At 41.4% G+C, this 25275-nt stretch overlaps 1 protein-coding gene across 1 annotated transcript in view; it reads left to right on the top strand.

Annotated features, from left to right (window-relative positions):
* NSF (N-ethylmaleimide sensitive factor, vesicle fusing ATPase) overlaps positions 1-21937 on the top strand; it is a 1516106-nt gene extending 1494169 nt beyond the window's left edge. The window contains exon 21 of the mRNA XM_044055231.1: positions 18252-21937. Coding sequence (XP_043911166.1) covers positions 18252-18273 — 22 coding nt within the window. The 3' untranslated portion in view covers positions 18274-21937. The remainder of the gene's footprint in view (positions 1-18251) is intronic.
* Positions 21938-25275: the final 3338 nt, after the last annotated feature.

Below are 25275 nucleotides of genomic sequence, written 5' to 3'. Positions count from 1 at the left end.
ACCTGCTTAGTGATGACCTGAGCCCCTCCCTCTGTATTGGTTAAGTTGCCCTGTAATGTAAATCCCTTGGAGAGCAAGCACATAACACTTGTTGGTCATTTTACGCCCATATTTTGAAGATTATTTATTTTCCCCTATGAATAGTTCTTCTTGTAGATCAACCCATTTCAGTAGAGCTTCTAGGTTAGGCACAGAGTCTAATACTGAAGGAAGTAATAAAAGCTTTGTTGATGTTGGAGGCAGAGTGGAGATTTTACTCTCATCGCTTTCAATTCTTGACCCCATGGGACTTCAGAGAGTTAATTTGATATGTTCTATTTCATATGGTCACCACTCAGGTTATTATGCCTTTTCCCCTGCAGGGCATCCAGTATTACTGGACATGATTATACCATTTGATACATTAGTGTTTGGTGTCAACATGGGAAACACCTCTAGTTTTCCCTGGGTGAGACGTCTTAAAGTTTTATTGCCATTTGAACTATGCCCATCAATGACAGTCTTTGCAAAGGTGTTGACTGTATCCGCCTTTTGGCATTCCTTTAGCAGGATGTCTAGCTAATGGTTACCTCAGTCTCCCTAGTGAATTCCGTTGTCATGGGTGCTCCCATTAACAGAGTCCTTTTGAGATGATCATAGACCAGAATGAGTCTTTTTTTTTATGCCAGCTCATAAGTCGTCCTTCTGTGGGTGGAGTTGAACATGGTTTCTCACCTGTAATTCTCAAATGTAGTAAAAGAACACGAGTAGTCTGCCTGCGTCCAATGACTGTGCTTTCTAAGCATCTGAGTGTGGTTGCTTTGGACAGCTAATCTCAGTGCTTTCCCAGCAGTCTGCATTCTCTAATCATTTGACTAGCGACTATTGAGTGAATCAGATGCTGAGATTTTCAAGTATGTGTTTTTCTTTCATTAGTGACAGGAAACCACATCTGATTAAAATGGGAACAATAGACACTGCAAACAGTACAAAGCACTGTTATTTAGTTTTATTTTTAATTTATTTTTACCATGATCATCATGGGGAGTAAGGTTTTCTTTGAATGTGTGACTGTGGCCATTTTAAATTCCACTTTTTCTCACACATTTATAAGTGATTACCAGAAGTGGCTTTCTCTTTAGAGAGTGGCCATCTGTGGATGAAAGCAAAGAAACAGTAAGAGTGACCAAAAAAAGAGATTGTTGCTATTGCTCAGTGTGACATGGAGACAATATATATTGTGAGTGCTACAAGTTGAAATACATCACGGTGATCATTTGTACTTTCACTTTCATGACAAGTTAACATCAGACAGAGCAGAGAAGTTGGTTATCATTTAAAGTAAGCTAGAGAGACAGGATATGTATGAAAATACTGAACAGTTATTCTGAACAGCAAGTTGAAATATTATTGAGGCCATTAAACCTTTTGTTTTATTTATGATCACACATCAGGAATGGGCACAGAAAGTGGCTGTCTTGTTTTTGTGGACAGACTATGTGTGAATGCAAAGGACAGTTATGTGATTCATGTAAAGCAATCATTAATTTGATTAGTCTTGGGGGGGGGGGCATGTACACATGTCCAAGTGCAGTAGATTGAAGAAAATGACTGTGGTCATTGTTTCTTTTACTGTCTGTCATAATCATTTATTAGTAGTGTACACAGAAGGCAAAAGTCTTTTTGAGGTGGGGTGAGGATGCTTGCTGTATGTCAAAACCCAGAGTTGTTACATGATCACTGAAGAAAATAAGTTTTTTGGCTTGTTGGGGGCAGTGAATGTGTCTAACAACAAGCTGAAATGTTACTGTGGCATTACATTTTTGTTTCCTTCTCAGTTAGACATTTGAAGTATACAGAATGTTGATATCACTTTTTGGGGTGGGAGTAATTGAAAGGGAAGTTCCAGGATCACTTCTGAATGATTACTGATATGGTTTGTTGTGAAGGGAGCAGTATATGTTAAATAGAAGTGTAGCCATTATATTTACCTGGTGACTTCACAGCCAGAGGTGGTGTACCCGCTTAGTAAGGGCACATTCCATTGAGACAGTGTGTATGTTGTACCCAAGTATTTTATTAGACGTCCCTGAATATTTTATTGCAGACTGCCTTAGGAGAACCAGTAAACATCCACTTATATACAGCTAACATATGTAGCCTCTCAGAGGCTGCTATTGTTAGTCTGGCATTATACCTAGTTTCCACCAGTTTCCACTTATGGGTTATGTCCATTGCTTTAAAGACTGAGTGAAACTGATGTCTAAAATACATGTGCAGTAAGTCCTAATTAATCCAAAAGAAAAATAATTTATATTTCAACTGCCAAATCAACATTTTTGTTACTGTATATAGGGTAGGTCTAGACTCCAGCAACCAAAAAGGGCATAATGGTAGCATGTGAATGAGGGCTGAGGTACTTTGTTGGATGGTTCTTCTGCCAGTGTCTTCTTTTTAGAGTTCCCGGTATCAAGCTACTATATACCTTTCTATAACTTATTTAGCAATTAAATGTCAGGTGTGCATTATTTATTGATTTGCAAAAAATGTACTTGCTAGTGTTAAGGTGGTGAACTTGTGCACTCTTGAAGCAATAATTCCAGTGTAGCCTTTGTGTTACATAATGACATGGCTTTAGCCAGCTGTTTGAACATCCCCAAGCATAAGATTTTACTGAATAAAACACATATTCACATTGATGAAGCAATACACAGCCTAACTGCCTTGTTTAAGTCAAGAAGAGTCCTTTAGTAGATAATTTTCTTGGGTTACGAAAGCCTGGATACCTTTTTTGCTAGGCTTATATAGGCCCTAGGGCCAATAGCCTAGTACCTACCTATGAACCTATGACACAATATGAACTTATCTTTTACATCTGACACAGGGGAACCCCCCCCCCAAGCACACACACACACACACACACACACACACACACACTGATGGGTGCCATGAATTGGTTAATCATTTAGGCCAGAAGCAATTTGACATCTTTCCCTGAAGGTTTCACATTCTTGGACTCATTCAGTTAGTGCTGATGTAAACTCTGACATCACAGTTTGACTGCACCAAGTATACATAAACCCAGAGTCCCTACAGTTACCTACCATTCAGAGATAATCTGACCCTGTTGGGTCTTCTGGATTAGATTGGCAGCGCATTATGTTTTGTTGTAAGGTATTTGCTTTGCTTTAGAAATGCTGGAATTAAAGCTCACTGTACTGAGGAATGACTGTCTCCGTTTTTTCCATGAAGTGTTTTTCTTTTGACGATGTGCAGCATGGCAGTTTGGTCTTCTGTGCATACATTCATCAAGCATTACTGTCTCGACCACACTACTTCAGGAGTCTGGCTTCCTTTGCTATTAAGCTGCCTCAAGGACCAAGTCTTCTGATCTTGTCCCTTGTGCTGTCTTCTGGCTGCTTCCATCCTGGTAGTATCTGCTTAGGATTCAGCCCAACTGCAGGACCCATTAAGGAGAGTTGTCAACATTTGATTTAGAGTTAACAGAGCCATGTTTCAATGGAGTTGAAGGATTTATGTGTTGGGGTTTGAAGTTGTCATAGGTTTTTGGCAGTGCAGATGAATGTGGTATCATCAGTATTCTGAATAATGGTAGCATGTTTACTTGTGGTATGAAAGCTGTTTATGAAAACATTGAATAGCAAAGGACCGAGGATTGATTCTTGAGACACTCCTGTGTGCACTGAGAGAAATGGAGTGATGTCATTTTTCCATCATTCTATCTCTGAGATAGCTGTTGAACCACGTGAGAGATGACATTTTGTAAAGTAGTTTTTGGTGAGACAGTGTCAGAAGCTTTTGACAAATCAAGGAAAAATGGTGCTGCTACGTTCCCTGCATTTCTGTTGCTGTTGGTGGTTGGAGTTAGGTGGGGGCTGAGGGTGATGTAGAGGAAGCCCTGTAGTTAGTTATAATATGATATGGTGCAATATGATATTATATGATACAGTAAGGGGTTTTGTTGATAAGTTGGACATGGATTTGTTCCAGGTTGTTACCATGTCTAACAAGTTGGGAGATGATTTTTTTTTTTTTTTTTAAAGAATATGAAGACATTGCTGCATTCATCTAGTGCAGTGGTCCTGAACATGTGGCAGGCATTGAAATTATATAATTCTGTACTGTTGGTTTGCTTTCATTGGTCTTGAATATCAGGTCACTGTGATGATCAGTGGTTTCTATGGAAAGGAGTACTTGTATGGAGTAGGTTTTTCTTAAGGCTCGTAGCACTGAGCAGGAATATGTTTGCCATTTAGATTCTTTTTTGGAGGTATGTCACAAGTCATTTACACTCATGTGCACTATGACTGTGTCATATGTGCACCTGTGGTGCAAAGAATTTGAGTGCATGTGTGATGTTGTGAATCCTGGCACTTTGCAGGCAAGTAAACATGACCCCCTAAAAATAAAAATAAAATTAAATACATACAAGCTTGCACAAACAAATAAACTTTCTAGTTCTAAGCACTTGCATTTTCATTTAGACCTCCAAATTTCAGTGCCTACTACATGTTCTCATATTGCAGTCAAGCTTGGTGAGTGGCACATCAGTGGGTCTCACTGTCGAGTCACCTAGAAGTAGGATATGGGATAGTGTGGCGGTTTGCCTTATGGCATTTAAACTTGAGAAAATGTGACTCTTGGATGCATCTTTAATGGTTTGTCCTGTTTTTGTCATGTGTGTATGAGTTTGCTGAGGGTACTTGTTTCTTAGTTGTGAAGCATTTGTAATTTAGGTAGGTTAGGCTACGGTGGTGCAGCGGTTAACGTCACCTCACAGCTAGAGGTTCTCCCATTCGATTCTCGGCTGGATAACCTTCTGTGTGGAGTCTGCATGTCCTCCCCGCAGTCAAGTGATAGCATAAAGACATGCAGGTAGGTGCGTGCATGAATGGGTGTGCCTTCTTTGAAGGTTGGGCATTGGGCTGGCAACTTGGCACCATAAAAATCCACTGCCAATCATTAGCGGACGGGAATTCCACTGTGGTGACCCCTAACTGGGAAAAGCCGAAAGACTTACTTTTAAGAGCCTCAACATAGAAAGGTCTATGTGTTTTGTCTAAGCTGTGTAAGACTGGTTTAATATGGTATTATGTGGTACTGACAACCTGGTTTTTATTTTTAGTGGCTTCATGTGAGAGCTTTGCCTCTACTAACATTATATAACTAATCTCTCACTCTCGCCCCCAAACTAATAAACCAACCACTAAAAGTCCCATCTCTCCAGAATCTACTCCAACCCTACATAACCATGAGACCACTAAGATTCAGCCACAAAAACCTCCTACAGGTCACAAGAGCCATTAACTCTGCTGGAGAAGCATTAATCTCCTGCACTATAGCCAAACTCTGGAACTCCCTCCCATCCTCAATTACCTCTGTAACTTGTTGCACCCACTTTAAATCCTTACTAAAATCACACTTCAAAACTTGCCAGAAATGCCCTTGCAACCCCCCCCCCCCCTCTAATACCATCCACTCTCCCCACCCACTACCTCTCTCAGCCCCTATCAACAACCTACTCTTAGCAAGCTTGGCTACTAATGTTCCCAGCTACCTACCACATAATACTAACTTCTTGTAGCAACAACTGCTAATGGCTGTTATGTACATCAAAAACAGTTTGTATCAGTTGTTCACTGAATCTCAACTACATTTTAACCATGTTTAGTATGTCACCATATTTTAAAATTGTACTATGCTCTACAGCTGTTTTACATCTGTTTTCTTCTTGTCTTGCATACTTAACTGGACTAATGTCTATATTTAAATGCTATGATTTTTTTAACTGTATAATGCAAATAATACTTAATGTGGAGTTTTTCTCCCCGGGCCTCCACTGAAAACGGACCTGTGTTCAGTCAGACTCTCCCGGTTAACAAATGTAAATAAATAATAAATAAAATAAATAGTAAGTGGTTGTTCAGGAAACATAAGACAATTCCTACATTGTCTTAGCAGAATGCCCATTTTATTTAAGTTAGCTGCAGAAATGGAAAGTCCAAATCCATGGTTCCATTTTCTTATTATTGTGGGCTGATTGGGAAGGGTGGTACTTTACAGATCAAGAGTTGCTTTTCTGGAGTGTTCTCTGTCTAAAATGAACAATCTAAGTCTACATATGAAGAGCAACAAGCCTATTCATCAAACCAGGGGAATTTCTTTCAGCTGCTGACTACAAAGTACACACACAATTTCTGGGATAGGTTATATTATAAAAAAATTAAGGTATGAAGTGCCTGCATCTATAATAGTACTTAGTTTAAACATGGCTGTGTGATGAGAAGCATTTCGCAAAAGAAGGCAACTTGTAACAGTACAGAAAAGTTAAAAGTATTCAAATGAGCCCACTGGCCAAGTAGCACACTTCAAGGTTATATGGTAGTCAGTGGCATAGAAATGGCTAGGTTCTTTCTGCATTCTCACTAGAGTATAAACCCTGGCGAATTTCAGATTATTAATAAGTACCAAATTAAGTGCACAGCTATCACAGTAACTCGATACGAATACAAAAATTTACTTATCCCAGGCATTTTAAGGCTGGTATTTTAGCAAAATCCAGTGGAAAATTGTCACAATCAGTAGTGTTGTTGCTTAGCATGTTGCAGCTCTGAGTGAATAAGCACAAGGTTGTGCAAAAGTGGGCAACTTATAGCCACACAGAAAAGCTATATGCAAATGAGCCCACTGGCCAGTTTGCTCATGGAATTGTGGGACACATGCCTTGTCAGTTTATATCAGCTAACAGTTGCACTACAGTTAGTTGTGTAGTGAATGTGGGCCACAAGCTGCACTTGAATCAAGAGTGACAGCTCAGTGCACAAGCAACTCTGAGATGGAACTCTTTGCCTTCCATTGCAGTGCACAGCTTCCAAGTTGTTGGATAATGTTAGGATGCTGCTTGAAGACGTTAAAAGGGCAACCTGCTGTGTGTATTTCCCCCCAGTTTCTCTTGTTCTTAATATTCAAAAGGGAAAAAAAAAAAAGAAAGGAAGAGCACGTCTAGTTCTGATCCTTTTCTGTTAATCATTCTGTCTCTCTTTCTTTAGAAAATGTGACCGATATCTCTGAGAAAGCTAATCATCTTCAGGCAGTAGGGCACAGTGCTGACCCTTAGCACCACATCCTTCATCTTTCGGCATGGAAGTTGATGTTCTGATTTCCAGCAGAGCTTCATTTTTAAGAGGTAGTCAGGGTTATGCTAAGGTCACGAAACCTATCCCCAAGACATTTTTTTCTTTCTTTTTTTTCTTTGTGTAAATGAAGAACCACCTTGTGATATTAGGAGAAATAGTACTCGACTAACTAATTTGCTTAATCTATGTTTGCCTTATTCTTTTGTGTAAATTAGTTGCTCTGCATTATCAGTTAGTCTTCCATTGAAATATATCCTGGCTTCTTTTCCTGCTGTCAGTACCTATCTTAAGGGTTGTTATACCAAACTCTTATCACTCCATGCAGTTTGAGTTTTGTGCTGTAAAGGTTGACTGTCTTTGTCTGAAACAGTTTTTTTCTGTGTTGTTGAAATTCCTTTTCTGAAGACAGTTTTGTTGTTGACAGTCACTTTGGCTAGGAAGGCTTAGATTTGTAGGCCATCACAGTTAAAAAGGAAAGTGCTTTTAATTACCAATCTTTTTTTATGTCAGAAATTATGCATGATTATCACAACTGTAGAAAAATCATTTATCTTTATCTTTAAAATCCTGGAAGAAAATCCTGTTAACCTCATCTCCACCATCTTAAAAATTCTTTTACTGATTATGAACCCTAGAAGTGTGCTTTGCTTGTTCATTCCAGGTTTAAAGATTTTAACAAGTGTTATTGGTAGTTTATCTCCATGGTCTCTCACAAGTAGCTTGCTGCTATAGGAAAATACATTAATTCTGTTTTCCCAGCTATATTACATTATTTTAGGTTTTGGCTAACAGCCTTTTAAAGGACCTTTAAAACCAAGAAGTTTTACAAACTCTGGTCTTTTTGATGGGTTTTAGCAAGGGATGATGACTTCATCTTTGTATAAACTTTCACAAAACGTTATAAACTCGACTGCTTTTCTAAAGGTAGGGAGACATCTTTCTACAGCATTTCTAGTGATACCGGCTAAAAGGATGTGTTGATTGCTGTTTTACCTTTAAACCTCTAAGTACTAGAGGCCAAACTCTGACAAATTTCAAATATTGCTTTTATAAACTTAGCAAGATGCTAGAACAGGTTTTGCTATAACACTTATTTTCTGTAGGATATGAAGGGTGAAACTCAAATGTATGTCAGCATTTAATGACTTCAGTCCTTAATGATTTGCCAGACAAATACAAAGTTTATGACGGACAGAATAAAAATATGAGTCAAAAATCTGGACATGCTCCAAAAATATGGACAGTTGAGTGGTATGTGTTTTGATCATATGCACTGCACTGATTTGCTAGAAAGACAAAAACTGTGAAAAGTATAACAGTACTTTTCTGTGAGCAACTAACCATAACAGTGAATAATTGAGTGTATTTCTGCCACCCCTTTCTTTCATATTCTTAAGTAGCTGTTAGGCATGCAGTTCGATAAGTGATACAGTAAGCAAATAAAGCAGATGGGATCAAACCCTGGACCACAGGCAGTAGCTCACTAACAGTTCTTAGCCGTAATCCTTTGTCCTAATTGTCAGACTTGGGCTTTCTTCATAATTTTGTTTTCCTGTTGCCATGTTGTGGTTGAAAGTTAATTGTACTTGCTTTGTGGTTAGTAAGGTGATAATGATAAAAGCTGTAGTAAGCCAAAAACAGTCAGGTCAGAAGTTAAGAATGGATGTGTCTGTAATAAGGTGCTCATCACCCATGACTGGATTTGTAGCATTAATATATATATATATATATATATATATATATATGGTTCTAGGTTACTACATCGACAACGTAGAACACCGACATCCACTTCATCGACACGAAAACACCGACACAGAAATGATCGAAACTGCAAATCACGAACATTTAACAGGTAAGGGGTTTAAATTTCGCTAATCATGCCTACCATAAGGACTAAGTAATACAATGATCATAACACATGCATTACACTGCCACACTTACTAAAACATGGTAGGCATGATTATAAATTTAACCCCCTTACCTGTTAAATGTCCGTGATTTGCAGTTTTGATCATTTCTGTGTTGGTGTATTATGGATGTCGGTGTTCTACATTGTCGATGTAGTAACCTAGAACTATATATATATATATATATATATATATATATATATATATATATATATATATATATATATATATAGTATGAGAGGAGTTTTATCATTTTGCCACCTTCACTTTGATAAATTATGTCTTGTTATTTGGAAGCACAACTCAAAAAAGGCACAGCTTTAAAAAGATAATCTTCCCTCTTGAAGTCTAGATCTGCATTGGTTTTAGACACCCATTTGTTGGTCTTGCAAGGTATTATTCTCAGAGAATTTTGAGGCATCTGATTCACCCGTGCAAAATCCAGTGCCCATATGTAAGAATTTACCAGAAAAAATGAGTTGTTTATCTGCTGTTATGATGAGTTCTCCACATAGGTGCTGTTTTCCAAGTCATGTTAGTTAGTAGCCAGGAATCCTGCAACCAAATCCAGTTATTCTTGTAAGAAGAAAGTTTTTGCATAACTGGTGAATCCAGAAGGGGCCTGATCCTCTTTTCTGTAAAGTAGGACCTCTGTTGAAACGGCAGTCAGTATTATTTTTTGAGCTGCATTAAGATTTTCTGTGGTTAAGCTTCACTTTTCAGTAATTTTGGAATTTGATGAGGTGGTGGTGCCGCGGTAGCATTGTCGCCTCACAGTAAGACGTTGTCCTGTTCGATTCTCAGCTAGAGCGTCTTCTGTGTGGAGACATGTGTGAATGGGCACCGTTGAAGGTTGTGCGTCAGGGCTGGCAACTCGGCACGTAAAAATCTACTGCCAATTATTAGCGGACCGGAGTTCCACTGTGGCGACCCCTAACCGGGAAAAGCCCAAAGACACAACAACAACAACAACTGGAAGCAAGGTAGTAGAACTGCTGAATGTAATTTGCACATGTATCGAGACCATTAAGAGAACCCTATCTGAGACACAGTGCTGAGATGGAATATGAGTTTTAATGATGACGAAGGCCTTGATCTTGCCAACCTTTGATTTATCAAATCCCCATGATACACACTTTATGTTTTGGTGCTTCTTATGTCTAGTTACCTTTTCCTCTATCTGTGAGCGGACATGTGTACAGACAAGCGCACGTAATTTCTGAATTTCATGCTCTGTGATGTGATCAGCATTTTCTTTTCTCTTCTGTCTCCCATGAAGATAGTGTCTCCTTTTGCACCATTTTAAGTTCTGACCAGAGGTAGCTTCCAGGTGGTTAGTTCCTCAGTTTATTTTCAAACATGAGGAGAAGCTTTTCAAAAAAAAATGAACTTTTGGAGACCCCTTAGACATTAGTGCTTCTTAATGAAGAGGCAGCTGACAAACTTCCCACCAAATAAATTGTCAACTTGATTTTCTAACTGCTCAGTCTTTATTGTAAGTAGAAGGTTTATCTTCTCCTTGGCCCAGTGAAGACTGCCTTATGTTTCCTCTGCTTGCATTAGATGAGTGTTTGTATGAAACATTTATGTAGCTGTTACTTTGTCAGAGATTTACATATTTAGTTAACATTATAGCCTGAGTGAGCAGGCCATAACTAGTGTGGGATGTAGCAGGGCTGTTGTTTAAGGGCATTTGCTTTGAATTCTCCATTCTTCTTTGTAGCGTACTGCTCAGAAGTTATTCAAAACAGAAATGATCGGTTAGGCTGCTAAGTGATATAGTGTATCGTAACTCTGATTGCACTTCATATGACACAACCCAGGTTTGGTTAGTGACCTGGGAACTGAATGATTTGGATTAGAAGGGATGGGTGTGAGCATTCCAGTGGAGAGATTGCTACAAGTGTCATGTCAGAAGTGAATCCCACATCTCCCTTTTCTAGGGGATGGGAAGTTGTCATGGGACAAAGGAGGTGGTGGAAACAGAGGTCAAAAACACACATGCACATTCACAAACAAACCAGAAAATAAATGCTTGTTTTCTGAAGATGGCATAAAGAAGATAGCATCTGATGTTGTAAATCTTTTGTTCATACATTACAGATAGGACCTCTGTTCCGTCCTCGGAACCAACCGATACAGCCGTTTTCCAACTCACGCAAGCCAAAAACTCTCAGCTAAAAACCTACCCACAATGCCCCTCTTCTAGATACTCCAGATCTTGTTTCCCGTGTTCCTTGTCAGACATGTTAGCCATCTCTCTCAAAGCTAAGTAGTAAATTGTTGATTTTATGACAGTTTTTTCTTGTAAATTACTAAACTTTTAGTTAAGTTAGCCTTTTTTCACTGTCGCCTATAACCTAGGCCTATTTCCTACCCTTTTCCTTGGTAATATAATTTTTTTACTCTTTTTGTTATTGTCCCTCTCTCCTGTCTTTGACAGGCCTTCCCTTTTTACTAGTGGTATTCCTTAACTAACATCACTGGTATTTTATTATTTTAAAGATTTTTATTATTACAGATATATATTATTTTATCTTATTCTTTCTATAGGATAGCATTGTTTTTCCTTACCATGTCAGACAAAGCTAAGTTGGGTTTTAAACTGTGTGACAAGTGTGGACGTAAGATGCCTAACTCAGATACACATGTGCATTGTGTCTAGTGTTTGGGCGTGGATCATATTAAAGCTGATTGTGACATTTGTGCTAGCTTTAGTAATTGGACACTAGCAGAATGTAAGAATAAATTTATTTTAAAAGGGTTACTCAAGACACCCTTCTCGGAGGCTCTATCTGGGTCGGAGGACTCACCCCCACCCAAGACCAAAAAATATAAGGAAAAACGGAGTCACTCAGTTCCTGCATCCCCGTCAGTTACAGAACCGAGTCGGCTCCGTGCTTCGCCAGTGCCCTCGGCGCAGACCTCCTCAGCACCAAGATCTGTGTCCTCTCCCTCGGTGCCGACTATGATATTTATTCCTATTTCAGTTCCAACCACGGCACCACTGACTTCAGTGCCGTCCTTGGTTCCCACATTGGCTCTAATGACTGTACATGCCTTGGCACCATCCCCGTCCATGGTGCCGACAGTCTCCTCAGCTCCATGGGCTCCGATGACTGTACATACCTTGGCATCATCCCTGTCCACGGTGCCGACAGCTTCTTTGGCTCCATGGACTCCGATGACTGTGCATGTCTTGGCACCATCCCCGGCCACTGTGTCAACAGTTTCTTCAGCTCCATTGGCTCCAAAATTCGAATACCTGCCAAGGACAAGATATTATCCAACTTACGATCCTTTCTTGGGGCAGAGATTTAGTCTCTTTCTAGAAAGACCTGATTCCCCTTCAGCAGCCTCCTTTATATCCACTAGGAATTTTTCTGAACTAGACCTAGTGCGGGTTGTGGATCAGCTTCTGGCAGCTAGGGGACTACCCATTCCAGCAAGACCTTCCATCCCTCCTGGCTTGGAATCCTTTATCTCATCTTCCCCTGCTTATCCTCCTCCAGCATCCTCCCTTGTTCCCTGTACCAATGTCTGCTTTGGTACATACTGTCTCAGCTCCAACAACAGTGTCTCCTCTGTTGGCACCTACCAGCCTTGCTGCATTGGCTACAATGGAGCCGATGCTTTCTCAGAGCGGTGCTTGGTACCTAATCTGGCGCCTATTTTCTTGCTGGCACTGTCTGTCCACAGCTACGAAGACTTCCAGTTCTCTCGGAACCCCTCAACTGGAGGTGGGCTTGAGTGAGCCTGCTGTACAGGTGATGGAAAAGGCCCTTCATTCTGAAGGCTCACAGCCATCACCTAGGACACCAGTATCAGAAACCTCCCCTAGCATGCTCCTCTCCCAGCCCGCTATGTCAGGTCCTTGGACATGGGAGTCACAAGAACCCTCTGTGAAAGGAACCCCTTCTCTGGAGTCCTCCTTAGAAGATCCCACTGGAGAGCCACCCCAGAAGAAACAGTGCAAGAGGAAGCACCTTGACTCCGCAGAGGAATCTATCACAGAAGACACTGATTTTGATGGGGGAGAAGGGTCCCCACTCTCTCCCCCAGACAACGTTTCATTTGGAGACATTCTCGAAATCCTCAAACAGCGTGGGGAATGGAAGTCCTCTAACCCTTCTTCTGAGAAATCTGTGTTTCTGCAGGCCTTTCGTGCCCGGCCATCTACTTCCTGGGTGACCCCCACCAGCAGATGATCTTGTTAAACTAATTGTGCAGCATGCCTGGAAGGCCGTGGACAATATAGAACCTGTCCCCCGGAGGCCGGACAAAATTTTATCTACACCTGAAGACCAGCCCCATTGGTCAAAGCAGCTGACAGTTGATTCTATGGTCGTGGTGGCGGCTACCAAGAGGGAACTGGCAGAAGATAGTTCCACTGTCCATCCTCCAAACAGGGAGTACCGGACCATGGGCAAATTAGGGAAGCGGACCTATGCATCAGTGACCTTTGCCATTTGGACGCTGAATTATCTGGCACACTTTACTCGTCTCCAGAGAGGCCTAATTTCTGAAATGTCCTCCTCTTTGGTGGGGGTACTGCCTGATGAGGTATGTGACATTGTAGCCTCGCAGCTAGCTACCCTTGAATCCATCTCAAACTCCTCGATGCGTTTGATATCTCATACCACCGAGGGGGCAGCTTGAGCTGCCACATCTGGTATTGTCATGAGACGTAATGCTTGGATGCGATTGTGTGACTTTGCAGACCCCTTTAAATCTTCCTTCATCAATGCACCTGTTGACGAATCTGCACTTTTCGGACCCAAGGTATGAGACACACTTGCACGTAGTGAGAAAGATGGAAAGACCTTGTCTGCTGTGGGCATATGCTTTTCCAACCCCCAAAGGTCCTACTCCAGGAACCAGAAGGGAGGAAAGATATGGTTCAAGAAATCCCAAGGATCCTTTCATGACACTTGTGGTGAACAATCCCCTCTGGGCAGAGGGGGCAACTCATGTGGAAGATACCCCTTTCAGGGTAGAGGGGGTCCACGTAACCAGGGAGCCAGAGATTCTTTCTCCGGCAGACCCTACCAGCGCTCCTGAGCAGCAGCCCAATTGCTTTCCTCTGGAAGCAGTCGGGGGTCGTTTTTCTCTGCATCTATCAGCCTGGCATCGTATTACTACTGATGTTTGGGTGCAGAGAATAATATCCAGAGGCTACCAAATACCACTCGACTTAACTCCCAGACCCGTCAAACGAATCCCTGATGGTACCACCCAATCAGATTGAATTAGCAGCCTTAGAAATAGAAAAACTGTTAAGAAAAAGAGTCATCCAACCAGTCCCACCAGAACAGACAGGATCCAGGTTTTACTTGAGGTTCTTTTTAGTGCCTAAAAAGACAGGGGACTGGAGACCAATCCTGGATCTCAGCCTACTGAACAAATTTATCAAACCTCAAAAATTCCAGATGATCACAGTACAGTCCATTCTTCCCTTCCTAGGGAGGGACAATTGGATGTGCTGTATAGACCTACAGGATGCGTACTACCACATAAAGATGGATCATCGCTCCCGGAGGTTTCTCTGCTTCCGGCTGGGAGCCAATCACTACCAGTTCAGGGCACTACCATTCGGTCTCTTGACAGCCCCCCCAAGTGTTCACCAAATGTATGGCAGTTGTGGTAGCCCATCTTCGACTATAAGGATTCCAGGTGTTTCCCTATCTAGACGACTGGCTCCTTACCGCCCCAAACAGGAATCTCCTAGTCCGCAGCCTCTCTTACGCTCAAGGTCTCGCTCCCCGCCTGAGGATTACAATCAACAAATACAAATCTCAGATGTCCCCATTGAAGACACTGGAATTTATTGGAGCGGTCTTCGACACAGCATCCTGTCAAGCTTCTCTCCCCCCTCACAGGCTTTTGAAAATAAGACACCAAATTCAAGACCTTCTTCCTCACACGTTTGTACCAGCATGTCTTGTACTGCAACTCTTGGGCTCCATGGCAGCTGCCATTACTTTATTACCACTGGCGAGACTCCACATGAGAATCCTGCAGTGGCTCCTTTCCACACAATCGTCCTTGTTAACCCACCCACTCAACCACATGATACGCCTTACAAACCGTTGCAAGGAAGAAATGCTATGGTGGATGGAGCCACAAAAGAATCTTTGGTGTCGACCGTTCTGTCTCCCCCAACCCACGGCCATGGTGACCACGGACACTTCACTGTTAGGGTGGGGGGGCATTTTCAGGGAAAGACTGTCCAAGGCACCTGGACCCCCATCGAGGCCAACTTGCACGTACATGTCCTGAAATTGAGGGCAGTTCTCTTAGCGTTGCAAGCATTCCATGCATCCCTACCCTCGGGGACCATTGCAGTTCAGTCAGACAACATGTCAGTCATCTGGTATATATATCAACAAACAAGGCAAAACTAGATCTTACCCCGTGTCGGGAAGCCATGAGGATTTGGCACTGGGTAATAGCTTCCAGTTGCTTTCTTATAGCAATGCACATTCCCGGGAGTTCCAACCTTATTGCGGAAAATCTGAGCAGGAACATCCTGATGCTCCACGAGTAGCAACTCAACCCTATAATAGCAGATCGGATCTTCCAACTTTGGGGCAAGCCTTGCTGCGACCTGTTCGCTTCCCCCCTGAACTACAAATGCAGGAGCTATTTTGCCTTGACCCCCCCCCCCTCAGAGGGAACCACCGTGGGACGCTCTAACGCACGATGGCCACCGGGTCTTCTGTATGCCTTTCCCCCATTTCCCCTCATTCCAAAATTTCTCCAGAAAGCTCAGAGGTTGAAAAGCAAAGTGATCCTCATTGCTCCCTACTGGCCACATCAAGTCTGGTTCCCATTTCTATGGCCTCCTCTGATTCACAGCCTGTGGATCCTGGATCATTCCCAGGACCTGTTATCTCATCCTGAGGGATTAATTCATCCGAACCTGCACAGTCTCAAGCTCACAGCTTGTTTCCTCCACTTCCAGTGATTGCCAGGCTGCCTGATATCCCATCTCCTATTCGTGAAATTCTTCTGGCCTCACACAAACCTTCCATTAGAAAGGTTTATTCTAGTAAATAGACTAGGTTCTCTATTTGGGCCAAAGACCAGAACTCAGACCCTATTCAGAATATTCTACAGTACCTGACTACTCTTCTACATGCAGGAGCCTCAGCTTCAACGATCACTGTACATTTAGCAGCTATCGCCAATTTTCATAATGGTCTTGATAATTCTTCAATTATATCACACTGCCAATGCAAGACCTTTTTGAAGGGAGTATTACATATTAAACCTCCGGTCAAGCCTCCCTTAGAACCCTGGGACTTGACTCTGGTGCTTCAGTCTCTCACAGGCTCTCCCTTCGAGCCCTTTGATTTATGTGATTTGAAATGTATGTCATGGAAAACCATACTTCTAGTAGCACTCACCTCAGCGAGAAGAGTATCTGAGCTGCAGGCCTTGTGTCAAGAGTCCTTACTTGATCTTCCACACGGATAGGGTGTCCCTTCATACTGACCCTTCTTTCTTGCTCAAGGTCATTTCTGGCTTTTCCATTAACCAATCTGTTGACTTGCCGGTTTTCTTCCCAAGGCATTCTAATAGAGGGGCGAACCTTTTGCACACCCTTGATGTGCACCGGCAGCTTCGTTGTTATCTGGACAGGACTAAATCTTTCAGGAAAACAAACCAATTGTTTGTGGCCTTTGCAGGACCCAGATTGGGTAAACCTGTTTCCAAAGTGACTTTATCCTTTTGGCTTAGAAACGTCATTACTTTTATCTACCAACAGAATAAGCTACCCTTACCTTCCAGAATAAAGGCTCATTCTACCAGATCTATGGTTACTTCTGTAGCTTTTCATTCCAGAGCCTCTATGGATGATATATGCACAGCAGACACTTGGGCAAGACCTCGTACCTTCATATCTCATTACAAATTGGATTTTTCCTCAGGGGACGAGCATCTTTTTGTTCTATGGTGCTCAGGAATATCCTTCCTTAGGGCCACCCAGGACTCAAGTAGCTGGGGACTCAGTCCTATCTGTAATGTATGAACAAAAGATTTACATCAGATAAAGAAGTTATGTCTTACCATAACATTCTGTCTGTGGTGTACATCTTTTGTTCATTCATTACTTCCCGCCATCCTTCCCCTTGCCTAGATTCCTGGTGGACCTTAAGAACTCCTGGTTAGGGTATTTGTTCAGACAGAGCCTCCAACCTTTTTTCCTATTACTACATCTTCTATCTAGGGCGGGCAAACTCAATCTGGAGTATCTAGGAGAGGGGCATTGTGGGTAGGTTCTTAGCTGAGCGTTTTTGAGTTGTGCCAGCTGGAAAACGGCCGTATCGGTTCCGAGGACAGAACTGAGGTCCTATCTGTAATGAATGAACAAAAGATCTACAACACAGATGGAACGTTATGGTAAGACATAACTTCTTTTTTTGTATTCACCTTCTGTAACTTCAGAACCTTGAAAGCAACTCAGCCACCACATTTACATCCTACCTGCTAGAGCTTGTTTTTAATTGGTTATTTTCCATTTTCCTGCAAAGAACTGAGGAAAGTATCATCTTGCTGTTCCTGAGGATGTTCTGCACGTCTGTTAGAGAAGTCTTGGAATGCCTGTGGAGACTGCTAGAAAAATGCTTTGCCATATGGCACATATGATTATGGCTAGTTCAAAAGAAAAATCATGACTTGCTGCCTGGCATTGTCTTCTAGGTCAGAAGGAATATTAATACTGTCATAACCTGTTCACACCTTGTAGTGCTGCACAAGTGGGAGGCCATAATTAACTGTCCTAAACGTAATTTGTAGTTTTTCAGAAAAAAATAGCACTGACGAGATCTTCTGTAATGTAGTAGTTAATGAATGCTATCAGTTGTGTATCTATATTTTCTGAGACATGATGTGCCAGTGATATACTTTAAAAAAGCATGGAAATCAGAGACTTTAGGGGAATAAGTAGGAGCCTGTGATGGTAATAAACCAAAGACAGTAGTGAAGATTTATAAGAACTGTGAGAAGAAATCATGAATAAATACTGTTAGCCTGGTAATATCTGCTCTGCTAGTAAATTCTTTCAGTCTTAACTTTTGTAAATTATAGATTTTATGTTTAAGCATCAGATATTTCTGATTATTGACCCTTTTTTGTCCCAACTTGTATCTGTTTTACTGTTCTCAGTGTCTTACGACTGACAGATAGATTTTTCCTATTTCAGTGACCGCCATGAGTATGACTGAAGATGAGAAGTTTGCTGTAACCACTGGCTGTAGAAAATTGACCAATGGAAGCCACGAAGACTGGAATCTTTTGCCATTTTATTCAGCACAATCAACTGGGGGAGGGTGGAGACACATGGCTGGGAATGTATATGTCAACTGTCAGCATATCACTACACTCCACATTCTGCATGTTTGCTGCAATAACACGTCAATATTTTTCTTCTGTGTCTTAAACATTCTGGAGTTTTGTGGAAAAATGCAGTTCTCCCATTAAGTTATTTGTTACAATTAATGCATTCTTGCTCAGCATTGGTATTTTTGATAAATTTCTAAAAGGTACCCATATTAAAATATTGCATCCCATTTCGTGATCTCATCAGCCAGCATCGAATGCACTTTAACCCCGATACTTTTTTGTTTTGCTTTTATGCTGTACTAACCCTGCTAAATGCTGGGGATATCAAGGCACTACCCTTTTCCTAACTGTGGTTGAGTAAGGCTGTGAAGATGTGACTGCAATATCAGCCTGAAAAGTGTGATTCATGATGAATTTTGGGTTGCCCTCCTAGGGGAGAGAGAGATCTCACCTTCATGGTACATTCAGATCCTTTGAGGAGGCGACATTGCATATTGCTTCTGACTTCTGCCATTTGTATATGAAGAGCATTCTAATAAATGTAAACCAGTCACATGGCTGCTTCAGTTCCATGGTACCACAGTTTTTCGCTGCCCCAAAATATATGATAATGCCACATTTTGGTGCAGTACTCAGGTGGTAGCCATGTTTTATATTGGTTGCACATGTGGCTCAAAGCATTCCTATTCATGTTTGAAATTTCTCCATCCAGTGTTCAATGTCCCATGACCCATTCCCCCAGACTATCAGAAGAACACAGGTAGAGTTACTCTAATCAGCAGCTGGACAAAGTTTGGCAACATTTGTCTTGTGCTGTCAGGTGTGAGTGATTTTCTTATTGTTTACTTGCTTAATACAGAATACACAAGTGGATATTTCTTTTTTATCTGTCTGAGCTGTAAATTTTCTTTGTAGGCTTGGCAGTTGAGTTGCAGAAGTTGTGTTCATGTTACTTTTGATATGACTGAAATCTGGAAAAACTGAACAAGGAAGCCTTTTGATACAAGGCTAAGCCCACATGTGTGGTTGTAATAGCACTGCTGCTTTTGTGTTAGAAACAGACAAGCTAGGATACGCCAGTTATGCATGTCAAACTGACAGCCTGATAGTGCAGGGCAGATAGCTGGTAACCTGGATTCAGTGAAGGACTTAGTTCCTCAGAGGATGGTCTAGGAAAGAAGTGCTGAGGGTTGCAAGACAGCTGTCCTTTCCCAGTCAAAGACTGGCACCTTACTAGCCCCGGTGCAGATCAGAAGCAAAAGTGATATATTGGCTTGTAATATGTAGGGGATGTGGTAGCAGCAGCTGTCCCGTGTGCGTGTACGTAGAAAACACATTACTTGTTTCCTTACCTAATAACAGGAAAAAATGTGGCAGAAGCTGTCTGTCTGCCAACTCTCATAGTACCTGATGGTCTTTATTGTTACTTAACCTTTTTTTTTTTAACAACTCTCTTCTGCAAGAGCTCAGAAGGTTGACATTTCCAGGTGAGTGATGCTGATCTGGGCAATTGGAGAGTTCTTCATGAAGGCAATGCACATGATATGAGAGAGAACAGAAATCCTAAAGTTGTTCTGACTTGGTCAGATTTACAAAAATGTCTAATTTTGTACTTGAACTACTAGCCCCCATGCACCTACTCTGATCAGGCCTTCGGTAGTGTTAAACTGAAAATCTGGGTTTTGTAAATCAAGATTGCTGTATAAAATTCACTTTATGTGTCCAGGTTTTAATGCCTCATAGTAATAAAACACAAAGTAAACTGAACAGATTTTTTGTGGTATAACAGTAGTCCAAAAATGTTATAGGTTCATAAGTAAGTACTAGGCTAACTGCTCTTGAGGGCCATTTCTTGCATAGCCAGTTTCTCTCAAACTTAAGAATTCAATTCTGTACCTTGTGTCTGTGATGTAGATACCTTAACTATTATCCCGAACCCCCCACCCAGACTTTCAGATTTTGGCTTTATAGCAGCTCCTCTGAGTAGTTCTCCTAGCTTGGCACATGCACAAGAACCAGACAACATAGTGACCAGGGTCCGTAATGTACACACACACACACACACACACACACACACACTCTTCAAAATAAGTTGCATCAAAGTACAGTAAACTCTCCATTAACCGGAAGTCAAGTAACCGGCAAAAAAAAAAATATTGAAGCAATACAGTACACTTTTTATGTGTTGCACTTTGTTTTTCCCCATAGAAACATGCCTTACGTTTTTAGAGTTTTAGAATTTTGAAAAGGAAGATGGGAATAAATTCCCTTTCTCCCCAACCTGAGAACAAGTCAAACCAAACGAATAGTATAGGGTACAGTATTAGGCCTATTTTTAATAGTAATTCTCAAGCAACCAGAAACTATAGTTATCCGGCATCTACCAATCCCCATGGGTGCCGGTTAACTGACTGTTTACTGTAGATCTTGATTTTTTTGTGTTGCATGAATTAATGAATGGAGATCTTATAAACTGCATTTGTGCTGAGATTATTGTCAAGACAGTTTTTTTTTTAAAAAGAGGAAGAGATTTATTCACAGCTTCTGCAAGAATGTCAAATAGTAGAGCTTGATACACAAACTGATATAATTTTTTTTGAAGATTGTTTTCCTTGTCCACATAATCATAGGGCTATTTTTTCAAAATACTGCAGGGCTCCTTAAATTTCATTCTAGAAAAAGTTTTCTGTTTGGGTATCTCCAACAATTTTCATTCTTTTTTTCTGATTTGTGATGCATTCATTATGTCTTTTACTCCTCTACCATTTTTGGAGGGGGGGGGGGGCAAAATACCTGTAAGAAATATGAAACTCTGATTTTCCCAATTGGTTCCAGTTCTGACTCCTTATTAAACCACCATTTTTTTCAGGAGAAAGGAGAAGGAAAAACATATTTTATATCGAATATCTTTTATTAAAAGGTTACTTGAGAAACACCACTTTTCTTGTTGACTTTTTGTTTTCTAAAGGAGCAAGTCAGTGCTGTAAAGTATTGGAGGTTAAGCAGTGGCATTTTTTTTGGGGGGGGCATATGACAACACTTTTTACCTCGGGTGTTTTATCAGGCTCATCTGCAGCTAGGTGGAAGTGGGGGAGGGAGGCATCTCATATGACTGTGTTGACCTCACTGTGCGCCCTCCACTTTACCTCATTTTCCACTCTCATACCATAGTCAAAACCCAGTATGATCCAGATTGACCAGGAACAGAATTATGTAACTTACCTGTGTTGTTTAAATTGAGCAGTTTATGTTTGTCTTTTTGTTTTGTTTTTGGTCATTCAAAGGAGGCTTGTTGCTCAGAGATATGTAAAATGCAGTGACCAATGTAAAGTAATCTTGTCTGCAGTGTCTTTACTGTGTTTGTTAAACTTTCCTGTGAAGTGTCCTCATCACCTTTACTGTATTATATTCTTATTGAATGCTGTAAACATTTTATTGTGACAGTGTGCGTGTCTTAACTTCTGTAGACATGAGTATTTATTCCATAATGATTCTAAAGAGAGGATGCAATAAAAAAATAATAGAAAAGATAAATGTCAAAAATGAGTTGGAAATTGTGTACTTGTTTTCTATAGTTCAGAGGTGAAATGATTCTGACATTAAGACTGCCAAAGCAAATCTATACAGGTAGGACATATTTTGAAGCTTTTTCCCTGACTTATGGTTGATATTGCTGATAGAGTTTAAAGTTCATGGTTCAAGCATGTTTTAGCTGTAGGGGCTGACAGATCATGTGCTGTGATGGAAAAACATGTTTATGGTTTACAGTATGAAGCAATAACTGTGGATGTCCACTTTCTAAGGAGAAGTCCCATCACAAATGGGAAGATGAGCTCAGAGGACAAGACAGTATTACTGACTATTAGAGGTGTATGCTCAGTTCACATCTAAAATGAAGTTCTTCACACAAAAAAAAAGACTTTTTTTTTAAACACTGCATCTGATTTTGTCAATTATCATTCCTTCTTCAACTGATGGGTTTGGACCTGACTCAGCTACTTGTAAAAGCTCATGGCAATCCAAACTCTTCAGCTTCTCCCTTACCCATAATGCATCCTCCCCATTACCTCAGATCTCGTTTACCACCATTAGGTGAAAGGCATGGTTATTTCACCTTCGAGCTATCGACATAGATAAGTGCGATTTCTGGTAGTTTTTTGCTATCTTAAATTTCTATTTTTCAATCTTTGTACTAGGGTACTCTAAGTACAATCAATAGTATCACTCTGCACTTTTCTTTCTCCCTTACCTTCTACGTTTTAACAAAGCCCTACTACCTTTACAGGTATGTAGTCCCTTTTTCTTCCTTTCTAGTTTAAATAAAAATATAAACCTTAATATGATATGTATGGTTTTTTTTGTCTGCCTTTCGTTTGTTGTGCAAAATCTTCTGTAGCCTTCCTGAACTGTTACTGTGTTTTTTTTTTCTGTCATGGCTAAAAAAGAGAAAACCCCAGCAAGGTTTAAGAAGTGTGGGAAATGCGACCAAAAGATATTCTGATGTGAACACGCTTTGCACCTACTGTCTTGGCCCCTGCACTTATAGTAGAGTTGTGCGATCTGCTATTCCTTTAACCCCTGTGCTTTGGTAGAGCGTAAAAATAAATTAATCTTAAAAGGACTTCTACTGTCCTCCTTTGGTGATGCTGTTTCTGGAGAAACTTCTAAAATATGGCCTAAGTCATCTCTGAGCTCTTCTTCAGTTTCATCGAGGACCTCGAAGAAAGTTTCAAAAAGGCCTTCTTCAGATCCAACAGTTCCTTCAGATCCATCTAAGAAGAAGAAGATTAAGTTGTTGGATCCGAACCCTTGGATCAGACAAAAGGAAAAAGTACCTCCTCGGATTGGACAGTTTCTTCAGGTCCAAGGTCTCTGAAAACACAAGGTTCATTGGCTCCTAAGACCTCCAATCCTCCTACCTTTTTGGACACTCTACCTAGGAGAATGCACTCACCATCTGTGGACCCTGTCCTTATAAGATGCCTTATCCTTTTCTTTACAGACTGGCTATACCTCCAGGCATCCTTTTGCTGTTCTAGGAGTCTCACAGTAGAAGATGTGGAGAGAGTAGTGAGACAGATGCTTTCATTGCAGAGCCTCCCAGTGGTTGTTTTGGCTCCTACCCCTTTGGGTCAAGAAGCCCTTGTATCTAAGACTCCACCTTTGACTCTTCCTCCTCTGCCTCCCTCATTGGGTTTGAAGACCTTGTATCTGAGTTGTCCAGGCCTGTCTTCAGGTCTGAAGATCACTGTATCCCCTGATCAGAAGTTTGCTCTGAGATCCTCCGCGCTATCAGATCCAGAGAGCTTTCTGAGCCATTTCTACTCTGGCGGATCTAAGGTGTTTCGTTTGACTCTGAGGGCTTCTGAGTTTTCTTTACACCTCAGATCTTCGGCAAGGGTTTGTTTGTCTCCGACTTCTGTCTTGGGGCAGCTTTCCTCATAGGCTGAGACCAGGGATCTAAAAGCCCACCTTTCGGACCCAGGTTCTTATCCCTCTCCGGGAAGGTTGGCCTTTAGGACTTTAGAAAGAGCCCTGTCATTTTTCATGACACATATGGGTCCTATTCCCTTGGCGGAGACATTGTTGAAATCCTAAAACAGAGAGGTGGCTGAAAGCCCAGCAGTCCTTTGTCAAAGAAATCTGTGCTCCTTGAGGCTTTTGGTACCGGCCCATCTATGTCTTGGGTGATTCCACCTGCTGACGAGCTCCTAGATTTGGTCTTGTGGCAGGTGTGGAAGGAGCTTGACTCCATTGAGCCAGTATCAAAGAAGCCTGACAAAATTATATCTCCTCCGAAAGACAGACAGTTCTGGTCCAAGGGCCCCCCTGTTGTTGCCATGGTCATAGCAGCGACCACCAGGAAGAAACTAGCCAACGAAAGTTCCTCTCTTCATCCCCCCAGCAAGGAGTTGTGGGCAATGGACATATTTGGGAAGTTTGTCTATGCTTCAGGGACCTTTGCTTTGAGGTCCCCAAACTACCTGGCACACTTCACCAGATTACAAAGGGATCTTATAAAGGAACTCTGAGATACCTTTGCAGGAACCATGTCTGAGGAGGTAAAGGATTCAGTCTCCTCATAGCCAACGACCATTCAATCAATATCAGACTCGTCCATGAGTCTGATTTCCAGTGTAGCAGAAGGAATCTCAAGGGCAGTGTGTCCAGGCATAACTGTCAGGAGACATGCATGGATGTGCTTGTGTGACTTCTTGGAGCCTTTTAAGTCTACGTTTGTCAATATTGCTTTTGACAACACTTCTCTTTTTGGCCCCAAAGTAAAATATATGTTGTTCAGGTGTGAGAAGGATGGAAAGACCCTTTCTACTGTGGACATGCATTTTTCCACCCCTAAAGATCCTTATCTAGGAATCACCGGGGAAGTGGAATAATGTGGTTCAAAAAATCACAATGATCTGTGCAAGACACACATGGAGGGTCTTCCACCAGAGACAGAGGAGGAAACTCAAATGGTAGATGTCGCCCTCATGGCAGAGGAGGCCTGCAACATCAAGGGTCCAGAGATTCTTTCTTTGACAAACCCTTCCAATGTGCTCCTGAACAGAAGCCTGGTTGTCCCCCTCTAGAGGCAGTCGGGGGTCATTTTTCCGTGCACCAGAGACTCTGGCCAGAGATAAAAGATACTTGGGTGGAAAGGATCACATCCAGAGGATATATAATTACAATTTCCCTTTCTCCTCCAACTTCCAAGAAATTCCCTGATGTACCACCCAATCAAAGGGATCAAGCAGCCATACAAATACAAAAGCTGCTAGACAAAAGTCATCCAAGAGGTTCCCCCAGACTAGAGAGGATCTGGAACTTGCTCAATATTCTTTAGTGCCAAAGAATGCAGGGGACTGGAGACCATTTCTGGATCA

Source organism: Protopterus annectens, chromosome 13.part0 (assembly GCF_019279795.1).
Source record: "Protopterus annectens isolate FY-2018-M chromosome 13.part0, PAN1.0, whole genome shotgun sequence".
NCBI classification, from domain to species: Eukaryota; Metazoa; Chordata; order Ceratodontiformes; family Protopteridae; genus Protopterus; species Protopterus annectens.
Note: the sequence above shows the minus strand (reverse complement) of the source record. Positions and strands in the feature narration are given on the sequence as shown.